The sequence below is a fragment of the Emys orbicularis genome, chromosome 9 (assembly GCF_028017835.1).
Source record: "Emys orbicularis isolate rEmyOrb1 chromosome 9, rEmyOrb1.hap1, whole genome shotgun sequence".
Lineage (NCBI taxonomy): Eukaryota > Metazoa > Chordata > Testudines > Emydidae > Emys > Emys orbicularis.
Window position 1 is genome coordinate 57,795,036 of NC_088691.1, and position 20,191 is coordinate 57,815,226.

At 47.6% G+C, this 20,191-nt stretch overlaps 1 protein-coding gene across 1 annotated transcript in view; it reads left to right on the plus strand.

The window, feature by feature from the left end:
- INPP5D (inositol polyphosphate-5-phosphatase D) overlaps positions 1-20,191 on the plus strand; it is a 90,024-nt gene that overhangs the window by 46,864 nt on the left and 22,969 nt on the right. Inside the window, exons 5-18 of the mRNA XM_065411400.1 lie at positions 685-825; positions 6,259-6,346; positions 7,139-7,219; positions 7,407-7,478; positions 7,798-7,921; positions 10,044-10,150; positions 10,879-10,981; positions 11,884-12,080; positions 12,917-13,034; positions 13,660-13,756; positions 16,399-16,537; positions 17,223-17,331; positions 17,511-17,599; positions 17,871-17,952. Of these exons, the coding sequence (XP_065267472.1) occupies positions 685-825; positions 6,259-6,346; positions 7,139-7,219; positions 7,407-7,478; positions 7,798-7,921; positions 10,044-10,150; positions 10,879-10,981; positions 11,884-12,080; positions 12,917-13,034; positions 13,660-13,756; positions 16,399-16,537; positions 17,223-17,331; positions 17,511-17,599; positions 17,871-17,952 (1,547 nt within the window). The remainder of the gene's footprint in view (positions 1-684; positions 826-6,258; positions 6,347-7,138; positions 7,220-7,406; positions 7,479-7,797; positions 7,922-10,043; positions 10,151-10,878; positions 10,982-11,883; positions 12,081-12,916; positions 13,035-13,659; positions 13,757-16,398; positions 16,538-17,222; positions 17,332-17,510; positions 17,600-17,870; positions 17,953-20,191) is intronic.

Here is a 20,191-nt window from a genome sequence, read left to right on the forward strand (position 1 = left end):
CAGGGGGCTGGATGGCTGACTGGCAGGCTGGGTAGGTGGCAGGCTGGGAGATATCTGTTTTGATTGGCTGCCTTCGCTGTTCCATCTGCCTCCTTGGAAAAGAGCAGCCAGTCAGAACTTTCTGCACTTGCTGAGGGATGAAACAGCCAGTAAACTTTGACTGCTTCATCCCTTGGCATGGGTAGAGGTGCCAATCCCCACTCATCAAGGACCCAACTGGAGCCTCCAGTCCAGCCTCTGCTTTCAGCTTCTAATCAGGCTTTGTCTGAGGCAGAAGCTTTGAAAAAGGAGTCAACCATGGAGACATGAGCAAAGGTCCTGGCTCCCCCAACACTCCCAGGCTGTCAGGCCCCAGCCTTTCCACCACACCCAAACCCTACAGGAGACTTACTAATCACCCCCCACCATAGCTACCTCTCAGTCACGACTGCAACTGCTTATCTCCCACACCAGGGCAGCATTCATCCTATTGCAGTGGGGAATCCTCAGGCAAAGTCTAAGAATTCCATCCCCCCCCCCCCCCCACCACTTAGAAGGGAATATTGACATTGAAGAACAAGGCAAGCCACACAGGAGTATGTCTTAGCTGTGGAGCTTTCTGCTTCAGACAAAACTCAGCTGCCTGATGGTTGGGGACAGTAGGGGGGAAGCTGGTTTCCTTACCTGCGTCAGTCTTTTTCACAGTGTTTCTGAGGAACACCTCAAGTTAATCCAGGATTATCTGCGAGTTCACATCACCAGCGACTTTGAGATGGTGCAGATGGGCTCCAGCAGTCTCCCACAGCTGAAGAAACTGCTCACAGTGCTCTGCAAAGGGCTCTTCAGGTAACTGGAGCCTAATTTTCAGAGAAGCCAATATAATGTCACAACACTGTCAAAGGCAGGTGCTATTTGAATTGTGAACCCATATTTCCAGCACAGCAAAACTGCTTATCCTTAAAAACGGGTAGTAAGACAACGGTCTCATGGCCTATGGGGTTAAAGGCCAGGAGCCAGATGCTCATGCTCCAGTGAGGGTCAGATGATTTACGCCGCCTGAGATTCTGGCCCTGGGACATTAAATCTGCCTGAAAGACACAGCTGTAGCAGGTAAGATTTTCCTGGGGGTGGTTTCAGTTAACAGAGTATTATTTATTTTATACTTTGTTTAGAAAGAAACAAAGCCAAAATGCATTAAAGGATTAGCTTAGGAACAGATATAAATGGCACCTCCAGAATCATCAAGTAAAAGTCGTATATAAAAGCCCCCACGTATTGCTGCATGACTATTCTCTCCAAACCCCGACTCTCCTCTCAGTTACAGCAGGGAGAACCTGGGATAATTTTACTGAAATCAGTTAACATAGTCCAGGTGGAGTGAGCAGAGAAACAGGCCCCTACTCTAGTGTGGTTTCCATTACAAGTACCCCTTCCCTATCCAGAGCCCATACCCAGCAAAAGCCCAAGTACCGGTCGGGATCTGATTGCTCCTCAAGCTTCCTCCCTACTCTGAAACAAACAAGGGGCTCAGCCCTCAGATCCCAGGGAGAGCATCTGGATGCCTGACCATCAACAGAGAGGTCCTGTACCTCCACGCTGGCTCAGGGGCCCACAGCACCCTTTTCCACACCGGCTCCTTGGCAGCTAGGCTCCCGTGGAGCAGTGCAGGCAGGGGTACTGCCCTCCAGCACCTGGAACTCATCCCCACAAATTAGGAGAAAGGTCGAAAACATGGGCAGATGCACCCAAGAACTAATATCGATTCACTGAGCACTAACTTGTGAATGGAATTCCCACAGAGCTGCGGGGAGGAGGATGGGCCAGATCCTCAGCTGGTGTAAATTGGTGTGGCTCAGTTGAAGTGACTGGAGTTATCAAGTTACACCATTTGAGGATTGGCTCAGTGTGCATTCCCCTGCTCCGTAGGCCTGAATCCAGCCCTCCCCAGGGAGGTCGGGGAGTGGGAAGTATGAGGCTGCAGAACCAGCACTTCCCTTTCTGTGCCCCTCAGCTGGGTTTCAGTTCTCTACAGCCACGGAGGGGAAGGTCCCATGTGCTCAGTTATTAGCAAACCCTGAATAATGGGATCCCACAGCCAGCAAAATCAGGACTGAATCTTTTCCATTGCTAAACTCTCTCAGATAGGGCTGTGCTGTTATTCCAATGAAGGCCAGGCTCATTTTTCCCAGAAGGGAGCTCTAACGCATCGCTACTTTGTGCTATCTAGGCTTTTGTACCCCTCATCGCCCTTCAAGGGGATAAGAAAGTCTTAAAAAAGAAAACCTACTGATATCATTTGTTCTCAAGCATCAAAGCTGCTCTTTCAATTGTCAGCATCCCTTTAACATTTGTAGTGAGAGGGCACAGAAAATCTAGTGCCCACTTCAAACATTACCAGGCCAAATTCTCTACCGGTGAAAGTCCATTGACGTCAGTGGAGTTGCACCAACAGACAAGTAGCCCCACCTTCCACCCCTTGTTTAGCGGCATATATTTATGGATTAATCTGTTGTTATCCCGGGAACTAATGACATCTTAATATAATTAGTCTAACTGGGCAGATTTTCAAAAACCTGTGTGATAGGTGAGGTGTAGCAAATGCAATTCTTTTCACGGGCAATCACCCACAGCATGGAGATGGCTAATTATATGTATAATTGACCAATTTGCATATGCAATTTCCCACATGGAAATGCAGGATTCTTTCTTACGAAGAGGACTTGATCTAAAATCCAATGAAGTCAGTGGAAAAACTCCCACTGATTTCAATGGGCTTTGGATCAAGTTCTGGTCACGTACTCAGTTTGCGTTGCTCAAGTAGTAAGAGACTTTCAAAATCAGCCCATTGAGCTGACTTGCTGTTTGAAAATGGAGTGGATTTGATATATCCCATCCAATTCCTTCTCCCTCCTGCAATTTCCTGCCAAAACCTGTACCAGTAATCTCGGTATCATTTCATTTTGCTGGATTTGCCTTCTCAATTTTCCTGTGAATTCCTAATAACTTTAGGCCGTTTCTCCTTCTTTGTCTTCCATATCAATCAGCTTTCTCTAATAAACCTCTCTCCTGCAGATCAGATTTTCTCAGGAGTGTGTGCATTCCAGCCATAGAACCCAGCATTCTCCCGTAATTTACTAATTTTCAAATATCTGGGCACTTAATTGCTTTATGTAGCTCCCTTAATCTCTGCGATAGCTTGCAGCCTCTCTAGCTGAATCCCCCTATCAAGATGCTGAAATTTAATTTGTTCTGTGACATTACCTAATTTTAGGTTTCATTCACCTCAGCTTCTTTCCCAGCTGCATTGAGGGATTCAGCCTGAAATCTGCAGCTAGTTCTCAGGCTGTTTCTCAGACATCTGTGTTTTCTTTTTCTTAACTGGATTCAGTACCTTTTATTATTTTCACAAAGCCTTGGGGAGGGGAAAAATTGCAAATCGCAGACTCAATTGGCACTAATGCCCTATATTTAATTGTATAATGTCTCTCCCTTGCCCCCTCTAATCTCACATAGTTTAGGGACGGGTGAGATATCATCTTTTACTGGACCAGCTTCTCTTGGTGAAAGAGACAAGCTTCTGAGCTGACACAGAGCTCTTCTTCGGGTGACCTGAAGACTTTAAGGAGAGCTCTGTGTCAGCTCAAAAGCTTGTCTCTTTCAGAAGTTGGTCCAGTAAAAGATATCACATCACCCACCTTGTCTCTCTAATATCCTGAGACCAACATGGCTACATCAACGCTGCATATAGTCCAGGGATAGCTGTTGTCAGACCCAGGTGACACTGCATTCAGTGTAAAGGCTGAGAACTTTTCTTTGATGTCCACTAGCTGATTCATGCCTGTGCTGGCATCAGACTGTGGGTAAGATGTGACTGCAAATGTTAGCAAGGGAAAGGGGACGTTTTCTGGAACTGCATATCCGCCTTTGGGGTGGGGGTGAGAAGGTTGCTTACAGCTCAGTAATGGGCAGAGGTGGGCTAACTGTTCAAAGGGACCAATTTACTGGTGACCATAGGCCCTTTTCCAGTTCACGAGTTACCCATCAAGAAATGCAGGGCCAGCGTCTGAGCTGTGGCTAAGGAGCATTCCACATAGCTGAGCGGGAGCGCGGAAGGGCTGTAGAGTACCTTTTATGCCCCTGACTCCCCTGCTCCTTAGCCAGCTCCGCAAAGGGCCAACTCCTGGCGTGAATTAGAGCAGTCTGAAGGTTGTTTTCAACTGCACCAGCTACTACTGGTCTCCAGGGTCACCAGGCTGTAAGGATGCCCAGGCCAAGTACTCTGCCTCAGGAGCGGACGTATAGGCAGGGGCAGGGAGGCTGCAAGAACAGTGGCTGAACCTCTCCCAGAGATTCCCATAGTCGGGGGAATCCTCGGGGGGCTGAGAAAAGCTTTAGGGGGAACTTTAGGGGAACTTTGTGCCAGCACAGCCACGGATCTTCCTGCAGATGTATGAGGAGATGTTCCTTATTCAGAATTCCTTAAAGGGTTTGGGTGGACATATTTCACAGTGCGAGTTATTTGTGAGCTGTTCAGCTTGACTGTTGTTTCAGGCAATCACTTCATCACTCCCTTCATGATCGGTCACCTAAATTACATGGTGTTATTTCTGCTCTCTGATTGCATGACTCCCACAAGGAGCTTTTAAGATGGCTGCTCAAACACTTCTGGCGCCAATACTTATGCAAATACAGATGGACAGAAGTGTTCGTGACACTTCCTGTGAAGATTCTCATGAATAAAATTTTACTCACACAGCAGTTCAAAGGAAGAAAACAAAAGAGGTGTGAATGCAATTAAAACCACTTTGTGGTTTGGTTGAGCACAAATGCCAGTAAATACCCTTCTGCATTCTTCCTCAAGTCTGACCTGTGTGTTACGTTAAGCTGCACTTCATGGTAAAGGGCCTCAGAGAGGGCCATTCTCACGTAAGAAATGGCCAAGCAGCGGGTTTTTCTGTGGTTGCTGTTGTTCGGAAATGTACGGTCTGTGCTGCACATCGCTTCAAAGTAGATATATTCTAATTGTTTCCTAGTGGTTTGTCTAGTAGAATTTCTCCCAGTGCTTCTAATACCACCTCTTTTCTGATAGGGCCTGAACTAAAGTCCGCTGATGTTAATGGGAGTCTTAGGGAGGTTAGGATAACTTAAAAGGTTCAAAATAGAACAGTTTTGTGACACAGAACTGAGAGCCTAGGAGGGCTGGGCTCCCAGTTCCACCACAGACTTCCTGGATGACCTTGGCAAGTCACTTAGGCTGAAATTTCAAATGTGGGTGCCTAGCTTAGGCCATTGAATACACATTTAGGCACCTAAATAAGTAGCTTGATTTTCAGAGACCACAGGTGCATGCTCACTGTAGCACCTTTTCCAGAGAACTAGATGGAGAAACTGGTGCATTCGTACCTATAACAGTGAGGGGACTTGTTAGTGCTGGCTACTAATTAGGCACCATGCCGCATTGTTCTCCATGTTCATCTTGGCCTGCAGGACCGTCACCTAGCTGCTCTGCCAGTACTAAGTCTGGTCATTAGCAGAGAGTGTCATTTGTGCCAAGTTCACACAAAGATTTTGTGATGGACAAGCATCCTCTGGGCTCACTAAATTCATTTCATTTGTAACCTACCCTTGATTTGAATTTAGGAAATTAAAGCCTGGTTCATTTTACATCCACAGTTCCACTCGTCCCCTTATTGCATTTGTTGAAAAATATATCTGTGTATTTCCTCCTTCACTGGTGGTACTGTGCTGCCCCAGCTTCTGGAGCTGTAAGGAGTTCTGTTCAAATGAGCTGTTGCTGGTGCATTAGCTGACATCCTAACCCTGCTGCACTGTCCTGATCTTTCAGGGTTGGCACTGACCTCACTGGGTATGTCTACACTGCAATCAGAGGTGTGACTGCAGCTCAGGCTTGCATACCCACACTAGCTTTAATCTAGCTGGCATGTCTATGAATAGCAGCATAGGTGTGGTGGCAAGGGCTTCAGCATGGGCTGTAGGAGCTTGCTGGGCAGCTTGGGGATATACTCAGGTTGAAGCCAGGCCACTACGTCTTCACTGCTATTCTTAGCTGCGCTAGCTAGAATAAAGCTCACGTGGTTCTGTCTACCCATTCTGCATTCACCCCCCTAATGCAGTGTAGACACCCACATTCACGCCATACTGACTATGCATCATTAACTGGTTTTGTGCTTTATCCTTCTTTCGTTGCCCCATGTGACCTTGCCCCAGATTCCCCACACAAACCCTGCAGTGACCTTTGACATGTCTTTGTATTCTCAGTGAAGCGTCTCGGACTCTCCCTTCCCTGGAGTCCATCCAGAAGGTGTTTGACCAGCAGCTGCCCCCTGGTATCCATCAGCGTTCTCAAGTAAGTTCTACTGGAAGAAGTGGGGAAAGGCGGCCAAGGAGGAGTGATAGTGTCTGTCAGGCACAGACGAGGGGGAGGGAGGCCTTTCTGAGCTTGGGACACAACAATGACCATGAATTTAGATGATTGGTTAACACTTATGTTCTCTTTAGCTTGTTTCTGGCTGCAGTGCACTGGGCACACAGTGAGTTATTTAACCACTGATTCAGCTAGCTCATAGTCTTCTCCACTCTCTCCCATCCCCCTGTCCCAAAGAGAGAGTGCAGCAAAGTGCCTCAGTCATTCCTACTTCCAACCTCCATCAGCCTGTGACCCAGAATTGCAAATTTGTCCTTCCATCAGCTTAACTCCTCTGGATGGTCAGTGTCTTTTTGTGACAAACGTTTCCCTCCTTCCACCAAGCCACCTCAATCCTGTGTCCAACCTCTTCTGTCCTGCGGCCCAGAAAACCAGAAGTCCAATCTGCATGTTCAACCCATGGCCCAGTAATACAAATCTGTCTTTCTGTCATCAACCATCCAACTCTTCTGCACGTCCAGCCTCCTCTGACTTATGTACTGGGTTGGCAAGGTTGTCCTCCCACCAGCCCAACTTTCCTGCATGTTAGGTCACATTCTGTGCCACTGCGCTTCACGTTACAGATTAAACTTAGATGACGTAAAACACACTGCTGCTAACAGCTGTTTCTGGAAGGTGGTGTGAACTCTGAGCTTCTTTGGGTCTGGTACTCATGGTTCTCTCTCTCTCTCTTTTTTTTTCTTCTTCTTCTTTTTTTAATGCTATTTTTACCAGTTGCTTGGGGAAGCCAGTCCAGTCAATGTTGTGTTGAAGCTCAATCAGCTGATCTCTTTGCTGTCCTCGGCTGAAGAAAAGGTAGAGATGTATAACTATCTTGTGTTCCCATCTGCTTCTGGCTTTATTTATGCTTCTTTCATCATCAGTGAAATCCACCTCTGTAATGAGAATTCTCCTGCGATGCCGTTATTACTCCCTTCTCTGATCCCCCTCAAGTGAAGTGTAGAGTCACCAAATAGATACCCATATGCATGAATTTTTACAGGTGAAAACACTGTTGATTGAAGGACCTGATTCAACACATCGACGTTCTCTCATCCCTCCTGTAACCTTTGAGGTAAATAGACTTCGTCAGCAATGCTTATCATACTACAGAAGAACACAAGACATGTAGGAATGTCTCGGTGTCTTAAGTTTCTGGATACTATGCTCTGCTACAGTAGAGATAATACAGTTATATCTCAGTGCCTGGGGTCCCTTGGTGCTCTATGGTACTATAGTAGGGGCCATGTCTTAAAGCTCTCTTTTTGGAGTGATGTAAGTGGGTCAGGCCCACAGATGTTTCTCTGTGCATTGATTTAGGTATTGCTTTTCCTAGTACAATTGACTGAGGTTTAGAAAAATGGCTTATGAGAAATCTCTCCCTTTTCCAATAGGTGAAAGCAGATTCTCTAGGAATTTCCCAGAAAATACACCTCAAAGTTGATGTGGAGCTGGGGAAATTGATTATTAAGAAAGCCAAGGATGGTCCTGAAGACAAGTTCTATAACCATAAGAAAAGTAAGTTACCCTGAGTCACAAATAAGGGGTTAGTCCTCTAGATCCCAATGGGAATTTTGTCATTGATTTCAGTGGGAGCAAGGTTTGGTCCAATGTGTATATTAGTCTGTTATGCTGAGAGTTTGGTTCTACTGCAAGGCACCAGTAAACCTAGATCGCTTGTCTCCAAGGCAGTTTTCAGTGAATGGGAAGTCAATGCTGTGGTAAATGGCTCTTTCTGAGAGTTAGTTTACAGTCCCATGGCTTTCAGTTAAGTTAAGACAATGGCAGCATGTCTGCAAGGAAAACAGCGTCCCTTGATCAAAGGTATTTCCAATTTCTGCCTAGTATAGATCAAGGAGATAAGCCGCAAAGATATAAACATCACAGAGATGTTAGGCCAAAACTGGTGTGAGTCCATCTCTTTCCTAGGTACGCTGAACCCACAAAAGGGTCTGTTTGGAAAAGTAAGGTCTTGAGAAGGCATTAGTGTCCTTGCTCTCAAGATCAGTGCTCAGCCAGTGGCTGTTTGTACTGCTGTCAGGTTTGTTACTTTGGCCTGGTCTGCACAATTTAGGTCAACATTGCTATGGCGTTCAGGGTGTGAAAAATCCATACCCCGGAGTGCTGTAGCTAGACCCACCTCATCCCTGGTGTAGATGCTGCTAGGTTGGCAGACGAATGCTTCCGTTGACCTAGCTGCTGTTGCTCGGGGAGGTAGAGTTCCTACAGTGACAGAAAAACCTCTTTGGTTGCTGTAACCTACACAATGCCATAACTGTGCTGCTGTAGCACCTGCAGTGTAGCCATGGTGTTAGTGTCATTAGGGGAGAGCGGTGGTAGTTGTTTGTTTGCTGTGAAAGCCCATTTAAAACGGTTCTTTTTATCCCTGGTTAGGTCCCTGCTAAAACAATTGGTGAAAGATTTTTATTAGGGAAAAGTTATTTTTCCAATTCCTCTCTGGCCTCTAACTCCAAACACTGCAGAGATTAGCAGAGGCAGAACTATCAACTCAGGCTCCATCCTCACTAGGAAAACGACCCATTACTGACCATAGTTTTGAGCTACACCTCCACCACTGATTTTCCCCAGCTGGAGTTCAGAATTGCTTAGCTGCTGATGTACATGGGACCGAACCATCTTCACCATCAGATCAGCTTTCACCTTCCCTTCCACAGATGCTCACAGGAAGGAGTATAAATTGTCTGCTTGGGATGCAGAAAGGGCACGAGGTTGGGTTGAACACCAGGCAGAAGGAGCTATTTGTGACTCTTGATTTCAGGGTATAAATGTAACCCCTGGAGGAAAGTCCCTTGCTGACTGCACCTGCATGTTATTTCTGCTGAGCCATTCCAACAGCTGTGTGAGAGCACTACAATGACCAGCTGAACAGAACTAATCAAAACGCTGAGAAATGGCCAGACTTAAAGGACCAGATTGTCTCTGGTGCTGCTGCACAAGAGGAGCTCTCCTCCTTCCCCCATGTGTCCCATAGAGGCCTAGCAACAATTGCAGTCCCTGCACATCAGGAACAGTTATTAGAGCTGAAGTACTGTTGGTGGGTCTCAGTGCTGAAGCCACTGAAACCATCTTTGCCATGTTTTTGGTTCCAGGCTCTGTATAAACCCTTTTTCAGAGGCAGAATTGACCAGGGCCGCCCAGGGGGGGGGCAAGTGGGGCAATTTGCCCCAGGCCCCGCAGGGGCCCCGTGAGCCCTGGCCGAGAATCCCTTTCCTGGCTAGAGGCGCCTTTTTAATTTTTACTTACCTGGTGGCGGTCCGGGTCTTCGGCGGCATTTCGGCAGCAGGGGGCCCTTCAGTGCTGCCGAAGACGCGGAGCGACTGAAGGACCCGCCGCCGCAGACTCTGAGCGCTGCCCGGTGAGTACGTCCACTCCCCCACTTTGCCCCAGGCCCCCTGAATCCTCTGGGCGGCCCTGGAATTGACAGGAATGTGTGCTCAGCGGGGGTCTCCCAATGCAGGGCAAAGAGAGCCTCAGATTTCTGAATGAGTAATCTCTGGGAGCATGCTGCTTCCTGCGGCCAGTTCTAGTGAGCAGAGGAGGATTTCTCTGGGACTCTGGTTTCTGCAGATACAGTTTCTGGCACTCTGGTTTCTGCAGTTGACACCCAGCCTCTGCTTAGTTCTGCAGCTCATCAAGTCCCAGAAGTTCCCTAACAAACTGGTGATCGTATTGGAGACTGAAAGAGAGAAAACGCAGCGGAAAGAATATGTTTTCGCTGACTCTAAGGTACACGACAATGTCTTTCCTCACTGTATCCCAGGAGCACCGGGATGGGCCTGAGGGCAATGATCCTTGGCACAGGACTAACCAGGGCATTTATAGGATTTTAATCTGCTCTGCATAAGTGAGATTGATCATATAATGTGGGAGCATCCAGCAAATGAAGGAGAGAACGGAGGACATGTGCAGCAACAGTGCAATAATAACCCCTGCTCTACCAATGAAGGTCTGGGAAAGGGAAGGAGGCAGATTAGGGCTGCGCCATTAATTGGATGCTCAGTGGCTGGCAAAAGGCAGGAGTCAGCCGTGGAGCAATTACACCAGAATCATTCACCAGCCTTGAATCCCGCTTGTCTAGACTAGGATATCAGAGTGTGATGTAACACATGCTAGCTTCCGTGTTTGGAAACTCCAGTGTAGACAAGGCACACTGCCTTTACCATGTGCTAGGCTTTAACCTGACCAGTTTAACACGTGTCAGAGTAGTACATTGCCTTGTCTACACTAGGCTTTTAGAACACGCTAGTTAATACATACTAACAACACACCTTTTCTTCTAAGAAGGTACCATAAACAAAGCAACCTCCCTGCAGACTAGTAGAGATAAGGCTGATCTTTCCTTTAGATATTCTGGGCACTTCCCTATTCAATTAGTTCTTCTTTCAGAAGAAGCTGAGATTCTGGTTACCGAGACAGCCATCTCATTAGTTGTCTCTCTGTTCCTCTGGGTGTAGAAAAGAGAAGGGTTCTGCCAGCTTCTGCAGCAGATGAAGAATAAACACTCTGAGCAACCAGAGCCTGACATGATCACCATCTTCATTGGGACCTGGAACATGGGTATGTGCTGCCTTCTCATCTAGTCCTTCGTACGTTCCTCCAGACACTTATTTCGAGCTTGACATTGGCCTGCTTCCACGTGGGGACTGATGGACTCCGCATTTCCTATTCACTCAGTAAGGGACTCGCTCACAGGGACCGTGTTCCACTGGGACAGGAGAGGAATTGAGTCTCTAGGTTTTTGCATGCACTTTGGCCCCTTTGCATTGCTCCAGCATAAAGGGGCCATAATGCCAATGTGACCATGGTCGGGGGAAAAGGAGGGTGTCCAGTCACTGCACTCCAGCTATTTCTGCATGTGATTAGGAGATACCACCCTCCTCGGGATTGAAAAGAGAATTTAACAGCAGGGCTCTTTGTCTGGGGAATCCCAAATTAATCTGTTTTTCCCATTTTGGGAATGTGCATTTGTTCTGATGGCTGTGAGCTGATAGGTTAATGCCATTAATCTCACAGTCCCTGATCCTCAGCTGCAGCCACAATGAACTCAGGGCAGCTGACAGCTGGGGGCAAAGGCAAGTTTTATGCCACCCTTGCAGCTCCCCAGCCTTGGAGCTGTCTTTGGAACGTCCCAGCCTCGAGCCAAATAGCCAGTGACAGCTGGCTGCCTGTGGCTTCCATTGGCAGCTCCAACAGATGGGAATTGTCAGAGCACAGAGATGTTCCTGCCAATGCCCCCTTTTCCCCAGGAATGAGGTGGCATAGCACCAACTCCATCATCTAGGGCTTCCCCTCTGCCGGGCCCATAGTACGTCATTTGGGCATAAAGTCCGTTGTCTCCCCCTGCACATGTGCATAGCTCCGTAGGTTTGTGTGCCTTTTTATCCCCATGCTGTGTGTAGCCTCGAGGTTTTGACGGCAAGTGTTTTTGACTCACTGTGGTTTTGGATTTGCTGCTAAAGGTGCTGCTCCTCCTCCAAAGAAGATCACATCCTGGTTTCTCTCCAAGGGGCAGGGAAAGACCCGGGATGACTCCGCTGACTACATCCCCCATGACATTTATGTCATTGGCACCCAGGAGGACCCCCAAGGGGAGAAGGAATGGCTGGAAGTTCTGAGACAATCCTTGCAGGAAATCACCAGTATCAGCTTTAAAATGGTGAGGAATCATGTCAGCTCAGAGCAAAGTGAGGATAGCACACTCCCCTAGCAGCTAGGAGAGACACAGGAATAACCAGCCTCCAGGCCCACGCCTCCCTGTTCTCGAAGTGCCACATTACTGGGACCATCCTGCTGACAGAGAGGGGACTGAACATGTCTATGGACTCCATTACTTTTGAATCAGCTAGATGGCGAAGGCATTGTTGGAGCAGTCTGAGTCTGAGCACAGAGCCAGCCCCAGTGCTCCCAGTGCCTTCCAGCTGGGGCGTGAAGGATGGATCTTGGCCTTGGATCCACCCCTTCCCCCACAGTAGCACACTTACCTGCAATTAGGCCATTGTGCCATGGGAACGTCCCTCTTAGAGGAGAACATTTTTAAATTATTGGCATATCTTTTGAGACTGCTCTGGCCTCTCTCTCTCTCTCTGGACTCTGGCACTTTTTATTCCAGGTTATAATAAAGTTTAGGACTGACCAAACTGTGTTACAACCATGTTCGACCACTCCTGAGTTTCAGTGAGGGTGAGGAATAGTTTTAATCGTATCTGAAAGGTCACTGTGTATGGGGCCCCTAAGTGGCTCTTAGAATTTGCCTGTGAACAAATGAAGTTGTCTTTTGTGTAACCAAGGTGATCTAGGGATTAATTTGAGCATATCTGCATGCTAGGAATTGCACATGTTCTCCCCATCCACACAATCTAAGAACATGGGTCCATCGCTCAAAGAAAAATCTCAGTCAGTGAGTCCGAGTAGGTTGGGAAAGCCTTGGACAGACCAGATGTGTCTGGTGTCTCTGTGCCATGATATAACCATCAGTTTCCCATCCCCTGACAGATAGCAATCCATACGCTCTGGAACATCAGGATTGTCGTCCTGGCCAAGCCAGAACATGAGAACCGGATAAGCCACATCTGCACAGACAACGTGAAGACAGGAATTGCAAACACGCTGGGTAAGGAGACAGAAGCAAATCTAATCAGAGCGTCATCCACTCTGTGCCCACGGGGACTCTTGAAATGAACAGTTCTCTCTCAGCAAGATCACTCTGGGTCATGCTGAAGTGACCCTGGTCTTCCCCAACTAGGCATATATGAATCCCAGCATAGACACCCTGACGTCCTCTCGACCCCCTGCTCTGTCCCAGGCCCTGCCCCCACTCCACCCCTTCCTCCAAGCCCCACCCCTCCTCTTCCCGTCCCCCGCCTCTTCCCCACCTCTTTCCGCCCCCTCCCCTGAGCGTGGGTTGTGGGAGGGGAAAATTGTCTTCCTACTCAATTCTGGGCTCATAAATTTCCCCACTAAAGACTTCAGCCTGAGTGGGAGGGATCCCCCTTTCTGGATTGCAGATGGAAATTAAATTAGCTTTCTTAAAATTTATTTATTTTGCCTTCTTCAGAAAAACTTCCCCTGAACATTGTTCTATATGTGATAATTCTTCCTGCACTGATTAAGTCTGCCTCTCCCTCTACCCCATCCCCCACTTCACTTAAAAAGTGTTATGTTCTTTATTATCTTTCTACTGCTCAGCCTGGAGGTGGATTGATTTCTTGATGTTTTTTGCTTCTTGTTTTTCCCAGGCAATAAAGGAGCTGTGGGAGTCTCATTCATGTTTAATGGAACCTCCTTAGGGTTTGTTAACAGCCATTTGACTTCAGGAAGTGAAAAGAAACACAGGTGAAATATGTCATTGCCTTTCAAGTGCAGGTGTTGATGTTCACAGTCAACCTGTGGAAATCATTGCCAGAGGATGTTGTGAAGGCTAAAAGTATAACTGGCTCAAAAAAGAATGAGATAAGTTCATGGAGGATAGGTCCATCAGTGGCTATTAGCCAAGATGGTCATGGATGCAACCCCATGCTCTGGGTGTCCCTAAACCTATGACTGCCAGAAGCTGGGACTGCACAACAGGGGATGGATCACTCTCTAACTGCTGTGTTCTGTTCATTCCCTCTGGAGCACGTGGCACCGACCACTGTCAGAAACAGGATACTGGGCTAGATGGACTATTGGTCTGACCCAGTCTGGCTGTTCTTATGTTAGGAGTTGCTGGGTAATGTTCTCTGGCCTGTGCTATGGAAGAGGTCAGATTAAATGATCACCATGGTCCCTTCTGGCCTTAAAATCTATTATATGTTCACTGTGAATGCAGCTTTGGCTCACTAGACTAGAAGCTGCTGAGTACCCCAGTCAGTGCCTAAGTTCCCTCTAAGCTGCACGGCCACGCAGCTGTCTATTAAGCACCGTGCAGGCGCTCAGGGCTGTGGCACGGAGAGATGCCTCTACCAAAGCCCCGGACCTGCCACAGCACCCCTCCCCCAGTCCCGACCCAGCCTGGCCCTGAACCTGCCGCGGCCAGGGGACAGGTGCCCATCCCCTGGCCCCAACCCAACCCAACCCAGCCCGGCCTGGACCTGCCACAGCCGGGGGAGAGGTGCCTCTCCCCCCCAGCCCAGGTGCTGCTACAGGGAGAGAGAGCTGGAGAGAGTCCTCTTTCCACACCATAGCCCCGGGGAGCCCCACTGCACCCCAAACCCCTCATCCCCATCCCCACCCCAGAGCCCATACCCCCAGCCGGAGCCCTCACCCTCCTGCACCCCAGCCCTCTGCCCCAGCCCTGAGCCCCCTCCCACACTCCGAACCCCTTGGTCCCATCCCGCCACATGAATTTTGTTATTGCACCAATATGGAGGTGATGTGTGATATCACCTCCATATTGGTGCAATAACAAAATTCATTTTGGGAAAAATTAGAGAGAACACTGGTCAGTACATCACCATTTGGTCAGTAACCCTGGCTTTACCAGAAGTGGAAGCTGCTGGCATCTGAAAGTGGGCAGAGGAAATAGATAGAAAGGTGTTCTCAGAGCTGTGGAGAGAGATCCCACGTATCTTACCCAAAGCAGCATAGGCATGGCCCACCTGGCCTAGCCTGAGGAACTGCCACTATATGTCATGGAAACATCTTGATGATTTGCGCTGTCTAGAGAGAAACTGGGAGGTTTTTCTGCACAAGCACAATGTGGAGAGTGAAAATATCTCCCTAGTGCCAGCAGGAGGCACTGTCTTCTTTGTGGTCCGAGGTACACTGAGAGAGGGCTGGGAGGGTGGAGAGTGGATGTCCATTCATGGTATCACCAGGGCCCAATCCTCCCAGGCTGAGGGGCGTCGCAGGGAACAGTGGGAGAGGATGCCCCAACAGGGTCGAGTGTGGAGCAGAGAAATGTGTCTCTGGTAGGTAATCCCATTCCCCAAGCTGTTACATTATCAATAGAAAGAGATGGAGCCTGCGGTCTGGCCAAGCAGTGTGCCGCGCAACAACCACGAGACTGTGGCTTTGTAGCCCTGGGGCCTGTCCAGTCCCTGGTGTAAGTTGGAGAAGCCTGAAAAAGCCATTTGGGCAGCTAAGGGTAGCTGGGATGGAGAGATGTGTTGGTCATGCTGCCTCTCTCCTGGGAACATCCCCTGCATCAGGTCTAGGTCGAGCAAGGGGGTGGCATAGAATTGCTGTACAAGAGCTCTGCCAGACGGGGCTTCACTTGCCATTAAGGAGATTCTCAGGTGCCTGGAGTGGCTGCCAGAATCTAGCCAAGAACCTTTTTATTTCTTGCTTTGTTTAAAAATGATGGCTAAGATTCTGTGCCGGGCCGCCAGGAGGCGCAGCACAGAAAAGCACAGCCCTGCGGAGGGATCAAGGGTGGCATTAAAGCAGCTTTTGCACCCATTTGATTTTAGGCTTCTCTGGGAACAGAAACAGCCTCCAGCACAAAATGGAGCAGTCAGGAGCTTCTCTAAATTACTGTGCCTCCTCCATCAGGCTGCCATGCAGCACCTGAGAATCACCATAGCCGCATATGATACGAAGTCCGTTCCTGTCCCCTATTCCAGGACTTGCTGAGGTTGCCGGTGCAGTGCGTTGTTGTCCTAGAGTGCCTGCACCAGGGGCATTCTCCCTCACCTGGCAATGACTCTCTGATTGCTGAAGCAGCACAGTCCTGGTTTCTTTTTATAGTTTGTTTCCCTTTCCCAAGGAAGGTGCAGTGATAATGCACTAATTACTGACAACTTCTTCAATTGCCAGTGCCCAAATTCCCTCACCGGGGCATCCCTGAGCATTCAGGGGCTCCGTAGCTGTCATCAGGGTCTATGTGAAGTGGAAGTGTGGGGTTCTCTAAAGAATGATAGCTAAAAACCTGATCTTTCTTGTACTTTGAGCCTAACTGTCTCCAGCATGCTAAAGCAGCAGTCTCTGTCAGCCCCTAGCACTGAGGAACCCAATGGCAACAGAGTATGACAGGCAGTCTTTGCTTGTTTTGTTAGGCGAAACCAGAACTACATGAACATTCTGCGCTTCCTGACACTGGGAGATAAGAAACTGAGTCCATTTAACATCACCCACCGCTTTACTCATCTCTTCTGGCTGGGAGACTTGAACTACCGCGTGGAACAACCTACATCGGTTAGCAGCCCCTCTTGATTCCTTGCTGTTCAGAAAAGCAGATACAAGAATTCCTGAAGTGGCAGATGTTGCCTTTAATTGTGTTAAAGGTGTTGTCAACTTCTGATCTAGAGGAACGTGGAAAAGAGAGAGCGAGCTGGAAAAGGGTGGGAGAAGGGGCCCCAAACTAACTGCCCCTTGCAAAAAGACAGAGAGACACTGGGAGAGAGCTGAAGTTGTCACCATATCTCCTCTCCAGAGATTAATGAGCCATTGGCCTACTAATGATGCCATCTGACATACCATCATTCTCCAGTTCTCCCCAATGACAACCATTCCCAAAACAGCACCGACCCTGCTGCCAACAAGAGAGAATGCCATGACCAGGAGAACACCCTTCTGCTCATTCATTTTACCCCTCAATTTGTTCTATAATGGCCCAGACCTAGTCAGAACAGGTGTTCAGATACTTAGGAAACAGGCAAGCCTTGTAAAAACTTTGGTAGATCCTTGATGGGCACGAGACTTGGTGATACTATAGGAATGTCTGGTGCTGATGGGAATCAGGTGTTCAGGTATACATTCATATTTTGTTCGTTTGTCGTTTGATGGACAAGTGTCCTGTGTTTTAGCCTGCCCACTAGCAAGGGAGTGTTTGTAAGAAGGTGGAGTGCATTCTGCAACTCTGACATTTCCTTGTTTCCAGGAAGCAGAGAATATTATCCAGAGGATCAAACAACAGCAGTATCCAGAGTTGCTGGGTTTTGACCAGCTTCTCATGGAGAAAAAGGACCAAAAGGTGTTTCTGCAATTTGGTAAGATTCTGTACTCTTCTACTCTTAACTCTACCCTTCTCTTAACTTTTCTGTGGCCACTCAAAGACTCTTTTTGCCAGAGCAATGTTGCAAGGATGGGACGGGGGAGTACTGAGCGTCTTACCAGGCCTAGAGCTTTCCTAAAGCCAGAACAATAACCAGCTGTCTCTCTGTTCCAGAGGAAGAAGAGATCACTTTTGCTCCAACTTATCGTTTTGAAAGAAATACCCGGGAGAAGTATGCATACACCAAGCAGAAAGCAACAGGGGTAGGTGGTAACTAAAATGTAATCCTCTCAATTCAAAAATATATGCTAGTGTAAGGAAAATAGCATCCAGAGAGAAAAGTGACCTAAAAATCGCTCTCCATTTCCTGCACAAATTAGGATTAAAATTTGTAATGTTTTGAAAGGAGCCAAATAATGGACAACAATAATTTGGAACAAGCACACAGCCCTTTGGCAAGTGAATTCTCTCCTCTTCTTAAGAAGAACTTGTCCTTTCCTTTCTTCTTGACCTCAGTTCTCCTTTGGTTTGCAGATGAAATTCAATTTGCCGTCCTGGTGTGATCGAGTGCTTTGGAAATCATACCCCATGGTGCACGTGGTGTGTCAATCCTATGGTGGGTAGATAACAGATTGTAGATAGCAAAGCAATTGGTCTGAAACAGAAATGATTCACAGGGGCGTCTGTAGGATCTCCTTGCACTGCCAGGCTCTCAGCACAGGAGAGACATGATAATAAACCATGCAATTTGGAGTTACGTCTCCGATTATCACAGTATGCGGCTGGAAAATGAAGCCTGTTATACATTTATATGCAGAATACAGTTGAGATGGCTGCAGCACAAATGCTTCTTCCTTGGCTTGATTCTCTTTTCCAGCTTATAGCCACACTGTAGGGTTTGTTATGACACCATCTAGCTCATAGACTTTAAGGCCAGGAGAGACCATCATGATCATCTAGTCTAACCTCCTGTCCATTGCAGGCCACAGAACCTCACCCACCCACTCCTGCAATAAAGACTTCAAGTTACAGAGAATCCAGCATTTACTGTAGTTCAAACCAGCAAATGACCCAATGACCCATACTGCAGAGGAAGGTGAAAAACCCTCAGGGTCTCTACCAATCAGACCTAGGGGAAATTCCTTCCTGACCCCAAATATGGCGATCAGTTAGACCGTGAGCTTGTGCGTGAGACCCATCAGCCAGATACCTGGGAAAGAATTCTCTGTGGTAACTCGGAGCCCTCCCCATCTCCAGCAGTTGGAGATATTTGCTACTACCAGTCGCAGATGGGCTATATGCTATTGTAGGCAACCTCCCATACCATCCCCTCAATAAATTTATAAAGCTCAGTTTTAAAACATGTTATGTTTTTTGACGCCACTACTCCCCTTGGAAGGCTGTTCCAGAACTTCACTCCTCTGATAGTTAGAAACCTTCATCTAATTCCAAGCCTAAACTTATTGATGGCCAATTTATATCCATTTGTTCTTCCCTGGTGTTTGTCCCCTGAATGTATTTATAGAGAGTAATCATATCTATCCTCAGCCTTCATTTTGTTAGGCTAAACAAGCCAAGCTCCTTAAGTCTCCTCTCGTAAGGTAGGGTCTCCATTCCTCTCATCATCCTAGTAGCCCTTCTCTGCACTTGTTCCAGTTTGAATTCATCTTTCTTAAACATGGGAGACCAGAATTGCACACAGTATTCCAGGTGAGGTCTCACTAGGGCCTTGTATAATGGTCATGACTCGTCCCTGTCGCTACTGGAAATACCTCGCCTGATGCATCCTAAGATTGCATTAGCCTTTTTCATAGCCACTTCACATTAGTTACTCATAGCCATCCTGTGATCGACCAATACACCTAGGTCTTTCTCCTCCTCTTTTGCTCCCAACTGATACTTTCCCAGCTTATAGCAAAATTCATGTTGTTAGTCCCTAAGTGCATGACCTTGCATTTTGCACTATTAAATTTCATCGCATTTCTATTACTCCAGTTTTCAAGGTCGTCTAAATCTTGTATGATATTCCAGCCCTCCTTCATATTGGCAATACCTCCCAGCTTTGTGTCATCTGCAGATTTTATTAGCATACTCCCACTTTTTCTGCCATAGTCATTAATGAAAATGTTAAATAAGATTGGTTCCAAGGCTAGTAACTTCCCTCCAGCCTGACAGTTCACCTTTCAGCATGACCCATTGTAGTCTTCCCTTTAACCAGTTCCTTACGCAACTTTGAATTCTCATATTAATCCCCATCTTCTCCAATTTAACTAATAATTTCCCATGTGGAACTGTATCAAATGCTTTACTGAATCCAGGTAGATTAGATCTACTGCCTTTTCTTTGCTGGAAAATCAGTTATCTTCTCAAAGAAAGAGATCAAGTTGGTCTGGCACAATCTACCTTTTGTGAAACCATGTTGTATTTTATCCCACTCTACCCCCTTAATCTCTTGGCAGTAACAAGCCAGGGTTTCCAGCACTGGTACCAGCAGGATCTCCATAATTGTTGATGCCAGACCGTTATGGGCACTGTCTGGGTGGGCTGGTTTGCAGCAAAGAAGCCCACCCGGATAGAATGCAGTGTGAAATGTGTTGGTTGTCTTGATCCAGTTCTTTGATAGGCACCTACTTCAGAGCAAATCCCATCCCAACTGGCCATCCCAGCAATCTACCCATTGAATGGTCTTGGAGGCCGAACTACCTTTCTTCTCTACAGGTGGGGGTCCCAGAGCCTGGGTAAAATACAGAGGGCCAGATCCTCCTCTTGGGAAATCAGCCTTGCTCCAGTGAAGTTAGTGGAACGATGGTGATTTGCAGCAGCTGAGAATCTGACCCACTAGCTTGTGGGGAAGC